General features: G+C 43.7%; 1 protein-coding gene across 5 annotated transcripts in view; it reads left to right on the forward strand.

The window, feature by feature from the left end:
* CNNM2 (cyclin and CBS domain divalent metal cation transport mediator 2) overlaps positions 1-17,315 on the forward strand; it is a 113,681-nt gene that overhangs the window by 78,756 nt on the left and 17,610 nt on the right. For 4 of the 5 annotated variants that reach the window (XM_079794261.1, XM_079794263.1, XM_079794260.1 and 1 more), the window contains exons 2-5: positions 5,722-5,865; positions 8,875-9,012; positions 11,025-11,194; positions 16,489-16,582. In XM_079794261.1, coding sequence (XP_079650387.1) covers positions 5,722-5,865; positions 8,875-9,012; positions 11,025-11,194; positions 16,489-16,582 — 546 coding nt within the window. Of the gene's footprint in view, positions 1-5,721; positions 5,866-8,874; positions 9,013-11,024; positions 11,195-16,488; positions 16,583-17,315 lie in introns of those variants that run through there. The other variant, XR_013814781.1, reaches the window with a different exon arrangement.

Here is a 17,315-nt window from a genome sequence, read left to right on the forward strand (position 1 = left end):
TGTTTGTATTTTATGGATTATAAATTATGTTCGTATACAGGATCTCACTTGATATGTTTGTTTACTTTTTATAAACTGGACTAAATCTAATTCTATTTAAAGTGCTCCACTTCCTGAACTACTAATATGCACACTGGTTTCCTTGGGAGATCGTAAGTATGGCCATTGAAAGATATCCTTCATTCCATTTCGTCACAGAGCCTTTCCTTCTTTTATCACTACTTCCCTCTTAGGAACTTAATGATTAGGACCTGAACTTCTTCTTAGGGACTTGATGATTCTACTTATCGAAGCATTACAGTTTTTGTTAGCTAAACTGGGACTCCTTTTTTTTTTAATATATTTTATTGATTTTTTACAGAGAGGAAGAGAGAGGGATAGAGAGTTAGAAACATCGATGAGAGAGAGACATCGATCAGCTGCCTCCTGCACAACCCCCACTGGGGATGTGCCCGCAACCAAGGTACATGCCCTTGACTGGAATCGAACCTGGGACCTTTCAGTCCGAAGGCCGACGCTCTATCCACTGAGCCAAACCGGTTTCAGCTAAACTGGGACTACTTTAGAAACAAAGGCATGTCAAGTGTGTTTGACCTACCCTCAGTTAGTGAGGGGCCACGGCATCGCACAACTTCCAGGGGACTGGTAAGCCTTGCACTCCTCTATTGGTCCCCCCTGAAGTTGTGCAACACAGCAGTAATGGTGACTATGAAATGTTTTGCTTGAATTTCTCATTATTGAATCTCCTGTGTATTTTCTTCCTGCTGTTTGAGTGGCATTTTACGGCCCCACGGACTCTTGTTTGCCGTGTGCTCACATTATTAGGTCTTTCTGACTACAGCTGTGTCATGTCGTTCCTAATTCCATTCTTCTTCATCTACCCTCTTGGCTTTCTTCTTTGGCTGTTTCTATTAGTCCGCTCACTTCCACTTCACTTCATTGGCATGAAACGTGTGGGTACAAATGAGTCCATATTTTCCACAGGCAGTTACAGGTGCCTTTGTCAGCCTATCCAGTGGATTAATCCATCAGCATCCAAATGGGTGTCTTTCATTCAGAATTTGAGCCTCTGTGGTAAGGTTAAAAGATGCAAATGTGCCAACCTGCTGCCATTCTGGGCTGCTTTACCAATCCAGAGAGGACATGCAAATAAACTTTGATTTGGGGAGCTGGCAGAGGCAGAAATTTGATCCCACCTCTACTGTGTATAGATAATTTTAGTTACTTAGTTCATCTCACAATGAAGACATGTTCTTCTAATTTCATCTCTGTAAGTGCCCTGCCGCGAGCACATAGCAGTTTTTGAAAAATGATCAGTCTAGGCCCGTGGTCGGCAAACTGCGGCTCGCGAGCCACATGCGGCTCTTTGGCCCCTTGAGTGTGGCTCTTCCACAAAATACCATGTCCTGGGCAAGTCTATTTTGAAGAAGTAGCGTTAGAAGAAGTTTAAGTTTAAAAAATTTGGCTCTCCAGCCAAAACCGGTTTGGCTCAGTGGGTAGAGCGTCGGCCTGTGGACTCAAGGGTCCCAGGTTCGATTCCGGTCAAGGGCATGTACCTTGGTTGCGGGCACATCCCCAGTAGGGGGTGTGCAAGAGGCAGCTGATCGATGTTTCTAACTATCTCCCTTCCTCTCTGTAAAAAAATCAATAAAATATATATTTAAAAAAAAAAAATTTGGCTCTCCAGAGAAATTTCAATCGTTGTACTGTTGATATTTGGCTCTGTTGACTAATGAGTTTGCCGACCACTGGTCTAGGCGATCATTTCATGCTGACTTGCTTATGTTTCTGAATTTGAATGGAAATGTATCCATAGAGCCCTGTGCTCTGAAAACAGGCCTGCTTTGACTCTTGGTGATCCCTTTCCCTCCATTCCTAGGACAGTGCGTGGTGACCGGAATACTGCAGGGACTCTCACAGCTGGCCAAAAAGGGCTCTCTCCAAAGCCTGATTGTGACAGCAACGTCTGCTTCATTTGTTCTATACACAGTTGAACAAGTTTGTTTAATTTACATATATTTAAAAGTTTGTGTTATTTAATGCCTATGATTGCATATTGTACTGATGGCTATATTTTCATTCTTCTCTTTGGAAGTTAAGAACCCACCAGTTCATAATCTTTTTTAGTTTTTGGTTGAGTCTTTTGTTAAGTTCCCCAAAATTGCTTTTCTGCTTTCAATCCTGACCGAATCCCTCCAATGCTCAGGTTAAGAATGATGCTACTGGAGCTCCGTTTTTTAAATTTCTGTATTGACAACTTGCTTACATTTCCCTGTTGATTGTTCCATTGATGAGAAGATGGAACTCCTGCAGCAAATGATTAAGTGTGGGGATGATAGATGCATTGTATTGCTAGCCTCCTAAAGCATGATTAGAGAAGAGGGTGGTCACTTTTTTTTTTTTTTTTTTTTTTTTGTACTGCTTACCAGCAAGAAGGTTCAGAAAACAGGACTTCTCACCAGGAATTCAAAAGCTAAAAGAATGTGGCTCTGGGCAGATGCAAAAGTTTCAGCATTGAAGGTGGGGTGTGAGAGGGAGCCCCTAAGAAAATTTAATTTTCCGTCTAAGAAGCCTAACTCACATGAACAATTTCTCCAGTCCGATCTGCTGGTGCTATAGAGCTGGTATTCCAAGTATGTCCATCTGCATTTAAACGAATTGCTCCAAGACAATCTGATTATGCAGTAGTTACTTTGGTGAGAATAGCGCCTCAGTGGAATGGAAACTTCATTTTGAGTCTAATATTAGACCTTGCTTTGGAAAATTCCTTTTAAATGATCACAAGCTGGGAATAGCAAAAGAATTTAACTTTCGACAGACAGCACTGACCAAGAATTTTTAACTGCTTATGTTTGGGTTCTTGGGAAAGCAGATGTGAGAAACTCACCAGACTGAATTGACTAGACTGGAATGGACTTGACCCCGATGCGGTGTTTATATCTATTGCTGATAAGTTTTTTCCCCTAGTCTCATTTGCTGGAAGTATTTTCATTCTTTGAGCGTGAGCATGCTAAAGATGAAAATTGTTAGGATGCCTGATTGTCTAACCACCTAAACTTCTAGGCTCCCAGACCTGGTTGCCTCTCAAGGGGTCTGAGCCAAAGCGGGAAAGGCCAGCCAACCTGGAGAGCCCGAGGCAGTTTCTGAATGAGTGCTGCTGGGAACTGAGCAGACCTGGCCTAGGGAATATGTTAGTGTCTCTGGCCGTGTCCAAGTGAACCTGATTGACTCATAGTTTTAAGTAAACTTTACTTCAAGGACTGCTCCTCCATCCTATCCCCCCCAAAAAAACCCATCCTGTGATTTAAAAAAACAATATACGTGTTAACTGATCATGGAATTTCTATACTATGTCTACTTGGCTTAGTTTAAGATGTATTTCAGATGCTTCACATGCCCTGAACCGGAAACACCAATATTGGTGTGAAAAATGTGTTTAATATTTTAAAAGATCTTTCTGAAATTGAAGTGCATCTTTTAATCACAGTGCAGATATAATGTAGTGGGTTTTTCCCTCCCTCTGACTAAGCTAGTAATAAGTTGATGGTGCCATAGACTTGAGGAAGAACATTAATAAATTAATAGGAGTTGCCCCATATTGATCACCTCAGGGATCCCAGGCACTGTCTTTGCTCTCTCTACCAACATTATCTCTGATAATAATTCACTACAGTCCCGTGGGCAGCAGTGATTATGAACCTGCTTTTGGACGTGAGGAGACTGAGGCTCAGAAAAGTTACGTAGTTTGCTTGTGACCACACAGCCAGTAGTGGCTAATTAACTGGCAGTGCTGGAGTTCAAATCCAGGACGGTTCGGTTTGACTTCAGAGCATGTGTTCTTCCCTGTGGGTTGACATTAAACCTGAGGCCCTGGCCAGGTTGCTCAGTGAGTTAGAGCATCATCCTGATAAGCCCAGGTTGTGGGTTTGATCTCCAGTCAGGGCACATACAAGAATCAATCAATGAATGCATAAATAAGTGGAACAACAAATAGATGTTTCTCTCTCTCTCTCACTCCCTCCCTCCCATCCTCTCTCTCTCTAAAATCAATAAGTAAATTTAAAAAAAAAACCTGAGAAATTGAAAACATTCTTAATTCATTTGAACGGACAATAACAAATCCATTTCATGTTAACATAAATAATACTGAACTTAAAATCACTATTTTCCAAAATAAGAGAATTAAGTGTTATTGTTTTACCTTTTTTTTTGTAGATCTCTTTATTATCTAGCTAAGTGGAAGGCAGCTGGACTCTCTTCTGCATTCAGTCTGTGCAGTACGACTGTTTTAGTTGAAGTATATGTAGAAAATCTGGCCTCAAACAGATATGTATCTGGAAAAGGTTCAACACTCGGCCCAGGATCTAGCCTACTCCTGAGCAAACAGTGTGAATACTCCCCTCCTACTCCCCTGATCCAGGCTACCCCCCCACTCCCAAAAGGAGGCAGAGGAGCAGAAAAAGAAAGGGAAAAACACATTTTATTGTGTCCCCCACCCTGTCCTGCCTCCTCTACCCCACCTCACCACCACTGCCCCCAGCAAAACCACACTTGCAAACCTCACCTCTCCTTTCATCTATAGCCTTTCTTGATAATCATGGATATTCTCTTGATACTACACCAAAACTCCATAAGTGGACCTTGGGTGCAGTTGAATTAAAATCCTTTGGTCTGCAATCTTCCTTACAGTAGAATTCTGGATAATATATTTAGATCCTTGCCCACTCCAGGAAGTAGTTTAATTCTTACCCCTCCCTCCTCCCTGAGGTTAGGCTAGACCTGCTTCCAAAACACAGAAAGAGGGCCTTCAGAGGGCAGAAAGCTGGGGACGCTGCCTGAATAACCAGGCGGCAAAGGTGAGCATCGCCCATGGCGTCCTGCGGCAGCAAAGGCTGCTGCCGTTTTCCTGAATATTGTTCACTTTTAGGAAAATGTCTGCCCAGTGAGCTAAATACCGTGGTTTGTCTAGTAGCCGTTCTTTCAAGTCAGTTGATGTTCAGTGAAAAGGGTGGCTGGAACCAATTGTGCAGGTGCTTTCCCTCAAGACGCCGTCACACTTCTGAAGGCAGCACACACGTTTCATGCCCTTCCCCTTTGTCACACAGAATATTCAAAGACAGGTGCTTGGGGCCAAGATTTAATGGAATTAAAACACTTACTGCTTTATGGAGGATATTCTTAAGAGAAATGGACCCCCCCCCATCGTTACTGTACATCGTGGTGGAGAACCCCGTAGGCGCTAGTACATTTTGCCACCGTTGCCTCGATTTGTGCTCAGGCACCATTGGTTCAAAATGCCAACCATTGGACTTGGCAGACCTCCTATAAAATGGTCTTGGGCACCCTTAGGGGCCCCCGGACCACGCTTTAGGAACGGCTCTCCTAAAGTAAAGTGGCAATTGCCGAAAGGTCACGGAGGAAGAGCTGCCATCACTGAAGACAATTCTGTTAGGAACCCAGTGGCAATGTGGGGGCAGGGCAGTATGTGTAGGTGATATTCTCCTGGCTTACCTGGTCTTGCTTTTGATGGCTCACGACCCGTTTCTGCTTGGGGTATTTAGTGCATTTTTAAGTGTTGAACTGCACACTTTGATCATCTGGTATCTGTGTTTGCTGCTGTGTTTTGTTTTTTTTTTTTTCTTTTTTCCAAAATCATACCTAAGACTTTATTCAGGAAATTCAGAAAATTACCTCTTAACCTTTGCTTTCTTTTCTTCAAAGGTAAATCTCACCTGGCTATTGTGCAGCGAGTTAACAATGAAGGAGAGGGGGATCCATTTTATGAAGTCCTGGGGATTGTCACCTTAGAAGATGTGATTGAGGAAATCATCAAATCAGAGATTCTGGATGAAACAGATTTATACAGTGAGTAGCTTCGCCTGAGAGTAATTTCCCCAAACCTTTGCTTTCCTGATCATGTTGTTTGTGAGTCATTTGACATCTCTCCAGTTGTTGTCTGCCTGTTTCCAGTTATGCACTATGTGTGCAGGCTGTGTGCGACCTGTCGGTGTATCCAGTCTCTTTACCAGAGGGGGGCAAGCAGGGCAGGCCCTGTAATGTCGAGTGGAAATGTGGTTTTCTTTCTTTCTTTCTTTTTTTGAAAAGCCAGCTGCTTCTAACCATTGATCTGGGCATTACTTGCCCTGACCAGAAAATTCATTTTGCTCAGTTAGGTAAATTGTTTTCAGGCAAATTTCTGTTTCTACTTAAAGTCATAATTCAAGTACTTAAAAAGTGAGGGGATTTATTAAATTAATGGATAGCAATGGTTTAAATTTTCTAGCTCTGATAGATGTAAGTAGAGGTGAGGTTTGCAAGTTTGGTTTTGCTGGGGGCAGTGGTGGTGAGGTGGGGTATAAGAGGCAGGACTGGGTGGGGTACACAATAAAATGTCCCTTTCTTTTTCTGCTTCTCTGCTCCTTTGGGGGTGGGGTGGGGAGTAGCATGGGCCAGGGGAGTGGGAGGGGAGTGTTCACACTGTTTGCCCAGGAGTAGGCTGGATCCTGGGCTGAGTGTTGAACCTAAATCCTGTTCTATTTGAGTCTACAACTGGATCGTCTTACTGTGCAGCTTAAACCTTCTTCAGCCTCACTCTTGGCCAAGTTGCATAATGCCAAAGGTGTCCTAAGGCCTGAGATGTTTGGGGTCTCAAAGGTGGGATAGAGAAAGAGCTGGGAGGCGTTTGGTTTTTGAAACATGATTGGAATGGATCATTCAAATGGCCTGAGGCACTCAGGGCAAGTGATTTTATTCAGTTCCACTAGAACTGAATGTCCCTTATTTTAAAATTGAGAAAGTTTTCCATGTACCCTTTAAAAGAATAGATTTTGTAATTAGCCAGTGACCTGCTTCTGAAGAGTATCTTATTTTCCCCTCACATCTCTATAGTGTTCTTAAAAAACTCGAGTGTCTATGTGGTTTTGACACTTGGAGAGTAGTCAGAGGTCACGTAATACAGAATATTGTCAGGTGTGTCTACATTTTTTTCATTGTTCCTCACAGTGACTATTTAATACCAAGTGTGTATTTGTATGTTTATGTGTTTCCCCAGGGGTAGTACTCATCATAAGAAAGGTAATTTAGACATTTATGAGATCTTATATTTGTATTTGAGTGAACTTCTTTCAAACGTTGGTTAGACTGATTTCATACTAAAGTGTTGTCTAATGTAACTTACTGATATGAAATGCTGAACCTGTGGTTTCATGTATATTGATTAAATAAGTGATCAAGATGATAACTTTTGTCATTTGAACATTACTTTAAATCTTTGTGTTGATTTATACTGTCTGATTCTCTGAATGTGAGATAGAAGAACATTGTAAGTTGTGATCTTTTTCTCCCTAAAACAAGCCTAGTAAGCCATTTGTTTCACCCTAGACATTAAATGGTAGTGCAAAGACTTTTGATTTGGGGGAAGGAGCAAGCTCTTGGGGCCTTGTCTTTAATCTAGTGTTTTTCTTGATTATTATTTTGTCCAGGAAAATACTTGAAGACGGGTTTTGCCTTAGACCTTCTAGATCGGGGGTTGGCAAACTACAGTCCACAAGTGCCTGTTATCTGTTTTCGTGTGTCTCACAAGCTACGAGTTTTAAAATTGTGTTAAAAAATAAAAAGAATAATTATTTTGTGACGTGAAAATTATATGAAATTAAAATTTCATGTCTGTGATAAAGTTTTATTGGAACACAGCCATTTTAATTCATTCAATATGGCAGCTTTTGCTAAACAGCAGAGTTTAGTAGTTGCAACAGAGACTACATGATCTTCAGAGCCTGAAATATTTACTATTTAGTCCTTTACAGAGGAAGTTGGCTGACTTCTGTTCTGGATCACTTTCTTCATTTTTGCTTGACCTTGAGGATCTTGTGATCTGGGTAGAAATGAAGCTAACAGATGTTACTTTTAAAAAAAGGTTCTTATTGATTTTTTAGAGAGAGGGGAATGGAGAGAGAAAGAGAGAAAAACATTGATGTGCCCTAACCGGTTTGGCTTAGTGGATAGAGCATCGGCCAAGGTTTGATTCTGGACTAGGGCATGTACCTTGGTTGCGGGCACATCCCAGTGGGGGGTGTGCAGGAGGCAGCTGATCGATGTTTCTCTCTCGTCGATGTTTCTAACTCTCTCTCCCTCTCCCTTCCTCTCTGTAAAAAATCAATAAAATATATTTAAAAACAAAACACATTGATGTGAGAGAGAAACATCAGTTGCCTGCAGCATGCACCCTGACTGGGAATTGAACCAGTGACCTTTCGGTGCACAGGACAATGCTCAAGTAACTGAGCCAGGCTGGCCCGGGCTACCGATGTTACTGTTAAAGTGATGTTCTATGAAAGTGTTTTGGTTTGCTTCTTAAGAGATGGTGCTCAGATACTTGTTTTATCTCTCAGCACAGGCGAGGAGCCTGTCAAAGCAGGGACACGCTTCCTTCGTGTCGTCTGCGACAGTGATTGTTCTTCACTGTGCAGGACACAGGAGCGGGAGACTGTACACTCTAGGCTACCTCCTCCGTTGCTACGGGTTATATAGGTTTTATGAGGGGAGGGATTTTGTTCAAGTCTGCCCAATAATGTACCTGTAAGGGCTCTAAAGATCTCCCTGAGGTATATTTGTCGTTGCTACTAATCAGGTTGCCTGTTACTGACTTTGGCTTGCCGTTCTGACTGCGCAGCACTGATTTGATGAGTCTCTCTTCTGTCCTCTTTCCATGTGGTGTTTGTAACGTAGAGTGCCCACAATCTGGAGAGAGTTGTGTGTTGGGCAGTTGACTAATTCTCTCTTCTAGCCTTTGCAGCATATTTTGTTATTTCCATTTAAAAAGGGCCCCGATCTAATGAAATGCCTTTCCTTACTTTTTTCTTACTCTTTCCTCAGCGGATAACAGAACGAAAAAGAAAGTGGCCCATCGTGAAAGAAAGCAAGATTTTTCTGCCTTTAAGCAGACAGACAGCGAGATGAAGGTTAAAATATCACCACAGCTTCTCTTGGCCATGCACCGTTTCCTAGCAACAGGCAAGTGCAACTTATCACAGTTTGAAATCTCGACCAACCCTGAAGCGAGTGTTTCTCACCCACCGCTGACTAGGGTGGGCTGGGGTGGAGACTGGGAGATGGGGTGAAAAGTAATGCCACGTTTGTGTTTTGTTTTAGTTTTGTTTTTTTCTTTTTAAATTCTCTCCTCTCCTATGTTCAGTGTCGGCATGAACTCTGAGACATTTACCAGGTGGACCAGTAACTTAAATTGGTCTGAAAGGTAAGGATGAATGTTAGTGCCACACTGCATGTGAACAGTAGGCCAGGTCCTCTGCTTCCAGCTAAGCCCCTGGGAGCGCCAGCTGGCGGAGTAGGCTGACAGTGCGAGCCAGACACCACCTCGTTGTGTGTCCAACAGCTGAGTAATTCTCTCTTCAGCTTGCCTTGGAGGAACAGTGGATGTCAGTGATAACACAGGTGCTATGACTTACAAAGAAGAAAAATAGATTTTTCAAAATGAAATCTTTATCTCTGATGGGTTTAATGAAATTAGGAATTCTGAGAACTTTGACATGGATTTCTTGACGGCCTCTTTAAATCAGATTGTTAACTTGGGCCCATTCCAGGAGGCAAGTGTGCACATTGTTAAAACCACCAACCCAGCCGGCACTGACCACTCCATAGAGGTCAAGGTTGAATGGACTTAAGAGACTGACTAACCCTTCTCACATCCCCAGGGGCTCTGTAGGTGAAGGCTGAGCTCTGTTGGCCAGGGGAAGTGAGAGAAAATCTGAAGGTACCCCGTGACCTGTAGAAGACATCTGTGTCCAAGATGGGCAGCCAGTACCTCCCAACTGCGTGCAGTGCGCTTAGAATATTCTGAAAAGAAGGCCAACAGCAGCCACATGAGGGGATGCTGTGCACTTTTTAAAATCACGTTTTCAGATAATGGAAATGCTCACAATATAATATTTACAACATGGGAAAATCCTCATAACTTAATGTAAGGTGAGGAAAAACAGGGTATAAGTCTGTATGTACAGGAAGGTGATAGCTGTCTTTTTGGACGTACACACACACGCACAGGCCTAGACGAGGGACTGGAAGGAAATGCTCATCACCAGTTGCTCACAGTGGTTGGCTTATAGGTCATTTTTTATGGTCCTCTTTGTCTTTTTCTGTATTTTCCAAAATTTCTACAATGTATTACTTATTTTGTTATTACAAAAAAAGCACAGAAGCTAATACAGAATTTATACTTTTCATACATAACATGATTTAAAACATTTTAAAACCTATAAGCAGTATTTTTAACTTACTTGCTTATTCTTTCTCTAATTGTGATATTCTTCTTCATCACCCAAGAACCACAATTTAAAATGAAATGTTATCCTACTCTGCCTCTGAGATACCGTAAAGTCCAGTTTCAGTATAGCAGCTTTAAATCAGTAATTTTGGCTTTTATTTTAAATAAAACGTAAGTCTTCGTAAATAGAGATGAACATAACTTTTTTAAATTAGCAAGTTGGAGTGCATGTTGATGTGTGCACGTGCCTTGTTTCTATCCCGAGTCTCTCCGTGTCCCTGGTTCCCAGACTTTCTCAGGGCAGTTGAGTGGGAGATGGAGATGTGGGCCCTGCGTTGTGACCTGGTACTAACCCACAGCTAGATGCTTCCTGACGGTTGCTTCTTCCTTTGGCTGTTGTTGGACAGTCAGGCTGTTGTGGCTGTTGAAGGACATCCTGGCAGTCAAGGAGCCTGCTTCCCGTTGATTTTCATTTATATCAGTCAGAAAATTAGAGTGTTCTTATGAGAACTAAACCCAAAGACAGATTGAAAAGGAAGAATTTTAAATAAACAAATATGAAAATGCAGCATTTTCTAATTTCTCCCAGGTAATCTACCCCCAGTGGATCACCAAATGGAAGTCTCGTTAATCCATATTGTATCACTTTCATTCCTAGTAATCTTATTACCCAAATATCTTAATCACTAGTCTAATATTTTCTGTCCGTTTGAAGTGTAATGTCAAGTTGTGTTTATATCTATAGAAGTAGAAGCATTTAGCCCATCCCAGATGTCAGAGAAGATCCTTCTAAGGCTGCTAAAGCACCCCAATGTCATCCAGGAACTGAAGTATGATGAGAAGAACAAGAAAGCCCCAGAATACTACCTCTACCAGCGCAACAAACCTGTAGACTACTTCGTTCTCATTTTGCAGGTCAGAGAATTATTCAGTAGCTGTTTAAGCTCATTGAGTACCCACCCTTCAAGTTCTGAGATTTGGTCTAGATGAATGGGTGTTGGACTTTACATACTTAACTTCTGGGGTAGCCATGTAAGGGGGAGAATTTCATCTCCCTGTTTTCATATCTGTAAAATAATCTCTATATATAAAAGGCTAATATGCTAAGTGTCTGCTGGGTAATGACGTCACGTAGCAAAGCCTGGCTTCCTCTCCCTAGCAGCTAGCCTCCTTGGAGTTTCTTCAGCCCAGGAACACGACTTCCTTTATAGCCAGGTGCAAACACTTTACACTGTAACCAAATGTCTGTGAAGTATTTTCCCATGCCTCATCTTATTTTATCCTCACAGAAGTCCTGGAGTAGGTAGATAGGAGATTCGGTGGAGTCCTATTTTCTTTTCATTAGCTGGAAAATGGAGACTTAGAAACTTGACCCAACTGAAAAGAAGTAAGAAATGGTGGACCTTAAAAATGACTTCAGGTTTTCTCACTGTGCAGAATATAGTCAAACAGTGCTGCAGTTAAACATTTTACCCTTTGTTTGCCCTGTGTGATCTACAATAATAATCTGCTTTGTGTTGATATGTACTGCTGTGTTGCTGACAATTACCTGAAAGAGAAGTTGGGGTGCTTCACTGGGCTGGAAAAAGTTTAGTTAAATCAGAAAGCAGGTCTAATTAAGCAAGTTTATTCTATATCTATAAAAGGCTAAGTTGACTTGCACATGTGCAATACATATAAAGCTCTCGCTGGCGCCAATTGCATGCGTGTGTTTCCATCTGTCATTGTTGATCGTGAATTTGGTTGACACTTCTATTATAGAGAAAGGGCGAATAGCAATATTAAAATATTTCTTCTAATTAATTTCCTTTCAATGTGCACAAGTTCGTGCACTGGGCCACTAGTTCCAATATAAAGCAATGTCATTAGTTACTTTAATTTCTAATACTGAAGGGCACTCAGTGATTGCTGAGGCCCTGCGTCAAATGAAGAATGGTGAGTTCAATTGTTAGTATTTTTTGAAGACTTTGGGGAATTACCTGTACATGTCTAAATCTTGGCTGGACATTTAAAATTTAAGTGTCTTGAGTTCCTTGGGTCCTATTTTTATCTTTTTTCCCCTTAGGATTTGTTCTTTTAGTTTCCTGGCGATATCTTACTATCTCTTCCCTTAGTACTGTCTAAATCAGTGATGGGCAACCTTTTGAGCTTGGTGTGTCAAACTTCGCCAAAAAACTGAGCATAACTCGGGTAGTGTGTCACTTTGAGGAAAAAACATTATTTCGCAAATGTTTCATCCTCAGGACCAGCAAATGTTTCATCCTCAGCATGCGGCCGCCTCAGCGGCCGGGTGTCATCAGAAATGGCTACGCGTGTCAGTGCTGACACGCGTGTCATAGGTTCGCCATCACTGGTCTAAATAATTCATTTATTATTATTTTTATTCCTGGTTACTAACCAGACTATTTTACAGGGGAACTGATGTCATAATCACCGCCTCTCATGGCAATGGTGACTTGTTTCCTTCTCACTACAACATAATCCACTATGCAAGGTGGGAAGGTCGATCCAGTGCGAACCCTCCTTGGGGCTTTGGTGCCTGAGTTATCAGGAGACACTGATAATATCACAGTATGACTTAATAGAACACCGTCCTTGGCATGGAGACCAAGATGAACATTAGAGTGAATAAAATGCTGGTTTTATTAACTTCTTATGCCTCTTTATTGAAGAATTACTTTGTAGGAAATCTTGAGTTTATTTCAATACAAGAATACTAGCCCCTTAAGCATTCTTATATTTCTTGCTTACTTCTAAGAGATGAATTGGAGGTATGATTATAAGAGTGTAATCAGTACTTGGTAGGCCCTAAAATTTACATGAGTCCAACAAGGCCCCAATTTTCTAAGTGAATGAAGAAGGTTCTCTTTGTTTGAAAGGAACTCTTATCAGATATCTGTGTCAGAAACTTGGGAAAGTGTTGTATCCATGCCTGTGCTTGGACAATACTGTGGCATCTGGAAGCAGAAGTGAGGAACTGTAGAAAAATCCATGGGTTAACTGGTTACATGCCACTGTGATACAGTCTTTCTTGGAAACTTCATTGGCAGGGTTTTCGAATTCAAACCCGATTCTTCTACTAACCTTAGTTTTATTCAACTTCAAATTATTTTTCTTTTATGGGAAATGGACAAGCTCGAAATTCGGAGGAGCTGTGGGGGATTTACTGCAGTGAGGGAATAATTATTATGTTTCTCATAAAGCTAGATGTGAGTATTCCTTAAACCTAGAGAAACTTTGGATTACATTAAAAATGATTATTTAGGACAATTTCGAGGATTGATGTTGTGGATGTCAGTGGTAACAGTGGAAACTAGGATGCTTTCAGTGGTCATTTTTATATAGTTAGTCTTGATGAATTTGTGATTCAGTAGTGCTCTGTTGGTATAGAAGAGAGCCTTTATCTGGCTGACAGGTCTCAAAATAGATTTGATGGAAGAGGGACTTTATAATCCCTGTCCATTTACAAGTAAATCTTCTAACATACAGATATTTTTGACAGGCGTTTATGTGTATGTGCTGGCATTGGAATACCTATGCCATGTGTATATTTATGCAAATGTGGCGAGTTTTCTGAACTGATGATGTCATGGGGTGTTATAAGCAGTGGAAGTGCTGGATTAAAAGGATTTGCAGAGGTGTTTAAATGAGTTTGGTGCACTGGATTCCCTGACCCTAACGCGCCTTCAGTGGAGCCCTGGCGGCCCCCCCCCCCCCCACCTGCCCCTGTGCGCTCTCCCGCCCGCTCTCCCTGCCCCTCACTGTCTGATTTTCTCGGGACGATACTCCTGAAGGCCACCAGCGACTCCCACCTCTGTGACTCTGACCCTCCCTTTATTTGCGAGGTCCCCCCTAGTTTCTATGGTAACACAGCTGCCTGGTCCTACTTTTTGTCTGTTTTGTCCGTTGCTCCCGTATTGGTTCCTGTCTCTCCTCCTGCTCTTGGTCACGGGCTGCACGCAGTCTGGTCCTTTTCTCTTATCCACTCTCAGAGCTCCACCTCCGGTCTGGCCTTTCTCCTGACCGTCAGTCTTCATTTCAGTCTTTTTGATGGGCTCTTCAAAAGGCCTTGTTCTTACATGGAATTTGTCCTCTCCTTCTGGTCCCCACCACAGAGGCAGCCCTTCCCAGCTTCCATCTCCACTCACCGTGTTCTGTTTCCATTCACAAAGAGCCAGCTTCTGTTGTGATTATCGAGTCTCCTCTCCTTCCCTCCCCTTCTTTCTCTCTGTTGGTTCCACCAATTATGTCCAGTCTGTATCCACACTGATCTTTTCCCAGTCTTGTGGTTGCCACTCCAGTTAAGTCTGGGCTTTATCTTCTGAAGCCCATTCCTCTGTTCAAGACCCTGACCTCATTAGCTCGTCAGCTAAGGAGCTCATAGTCGATCTGCCCTCCAAACTGCTTTTCCAAACCCTTCTTGCCCATCCTCCCTGTGCAAACCCAGTGAGCCTGGCAGTCTCCTGTCACCTACCTTGGACCTTCCTTCATGCTGTTCCCTTCTTTTGGCTCAACCAAATCCTACTCCTCCTTAGATTTTTCTTTTCTGTATAAAATTGTCTTTATATAATAACAGGGAAGTATTTTTTTTTCTCTCTCAGTTCTTTATATTTTTTAAAAACTGTTTTTATTTCAGAGAGAATGGGAGAGGGAGAGGGAAATAGAAACATCAATTATGAGAATCATTGATTGGCTGCCTCCTGTATGCCCCCTACTGGGGATCGAGCCCATTATCCGGGCATGTGCCCCTACTAGGAATTGAACCGTGACTTCCTGGAGGTTCATAGGTCGACACTCAACCACTGAACTACGCTGTCCAGGCTGAATTCTTTATATTCTTACTGGGTTTTTTCCCCTCGATAAGAACGGTACTGCTCTGTATCGTTGATTTTCATGTGCTCTCCCCTCCCTGCTGGACTCCAAGCTCTCCGAGGGCAAGGACTGTCTTCCCACAGCATCTGCTCTGGGACCTGCATGGATGGTCAGGTTCCCAGCACCTGTGTGCAGGTCGATTTTAATCAGGGTGAAGTTTTCCGCTCATTTCTTATGGCAAGAGAATTAGTGGGAGTTGGTAAAACTAACAGCCATTGAGGGAAGGAGAGCCTAAGAGAGAGAGAACAGGTAGTTTTCTGAAGTGATCTGAGAAAGTCTTCCGTAATCGGGGATTTAGATTAGAATAATAGGGAGTGATCCAAATAAGAGTTTGCCTTGGGGGAGGGGGGGTATAGGTCGCATCTTGGTTAAGAGCTTGTTTTCTGGTTACGTAATCTTTCTGAGCCCCCACCCCTGATGTGTGTCTGCCTCCGAGGTGGGAGCACTAAATGAATTAACAAAGCGCTGTGACTGGCTGGCACAGTTCCTCTTCAACAAATGGAACCTTTTTGTTTGTGCGCCGTGCGGGTCCCCTCTCCCTGAGGCAGTGAGGGCCGTCTGAGCCGGGGCTTGGACATCCGGACGTGCAGCTCAGTCCCTAGGGCATTGCAGTCGCCCAGAAAACGCACCTTGAGCGTCGCCCACGAAGGGACCCTAATGCCATAGGGATGGGTAAGGAAGGAACTGGTGCGAGCGAAGGAGATGTAGACAAGTTGGAGAAAGGGAGGAAGAGGGAAAACCGTAGGAGAGGTCCTGTCCTGGTGGAGGAGACTTCCTTACGGAGCTTCTGGGGCCGCGGGGAGCGTGCTCCAGGTGGTGCGGTGCCTCTGGGGAGTCTGACGACGGGGGACAGGCCTGCAGGACGTCTGAGCGGTTGCTCAGGGGACCGTGCCAGTGAGAGAGCGCCCCTGGGCACCAGCTCAGTCCTCTGTCCATGGCCACAAACCATGCTGACCCTTGACCCTGACTCTGCTCCAACGTGGGCTCCTACAGGACAGCTTGGCCCCATCCCTGAGCATCTTCTCAGGGTCTGTCCTCCTGACAGAGAAGAGCATCGTCTTCCCGTGACCGGGAGGGCTCCCGAGGAATCGACAAGCTACGGATGCTGGGAAAAGACTAAGTGGACGAGAGAAATTAAACATCGCACTTTCCCTGCCGCCTCTGATCCCCAGCCAAATCTAGTTTTCATGTTTGAGAAGAAGGAGCCCTCTCCTCGGGGAAGAGGATCAGAGGCGTTACTTCCTGGGGGCTGCGGGGAAGGGATCAGACAGGCCCTGAGGAAGGACCAAGTCTTCCCCAGGTTTGCAAGCAGATGCATGTCCCTTTTCTCTCCACAGGGGAAAGTGGAAGTCGAAGCTGGGAAAGAAGGTATGAAGTTCGAGGCCAGTGCTTTCTCCTATTACGGTGTCATGGCCCTCACGGCCTCCCCAGGTGAGTGGCCTTCAGCCTCTGCGGGCGGAGCTGTGCTTTAGGAAATGGCGGCGTCCTCCTACGGTCGCCTTCCTCTCTCTGCCTGCAGCTAACCCTGCTTATTTCCTTCCTGAACTTTCTATTGAAGTATTTCATGTATACAGAAAACTGCACAAATCCCAAGTACACATCCTTACGTGTATTTTCACAAACTGACACGCCGGTGCAAACAGCCCAGATCAGAGACAGAGCATCCTTGACCCAGGACCTCCGCCGCCACCACACGCCCGTTCAGGATGAGTTTGACCGAGTCCGGCCTCTTTAACCTGACGTTCCCGTCACTCACCTGCATTGCCAGAGGCGCGGACACTCGTTTCTTCTCACTGCTGTGTATTGTTTCTTTTCACTGCTGCGTATTGCTCCATGTGCGAGAGGACAGCTGCGTTTCTTCTCTTTGTGGCTGACGGGCGTTGGGGTAGTTGCTTGTTTGGGGCGACTGTGGCTGTGTGATTGTGGACACTCTGGTACCATCTCTCAAATGTGTGTGCATTTCTGTTGGGTCTGTATGTAGGAGTGGGGTTGTGGGGTCCCAGGGTATGAGGATCTCTTCAGCTTTAGTAGCTACTGCCCAACAGTTTTCCAAAGTGTTCCCACGCATACCTGTCCTGAGGAAGTCCCCGTGCTCTGCACCCGCCGTATCGCTGAGTCATCTAAATGTTAACTGCTCTGGAGGTTTTTCCAGTTTGCATTTTCC

The sequence above is a fragment of the Cnephaeus nilssonii genome (genome assembly GCF_951640355.1).
Source record: "Cnephaeus nilssonii genome assembly, chromosome: 16".
Taxonomy (NCBI): Eukaryota; Metazoa; Chordata; class Mammalia; order Chiroptera; family Vespertilionidae; genus Cnephaeus; species Cnephaeus nilssonii.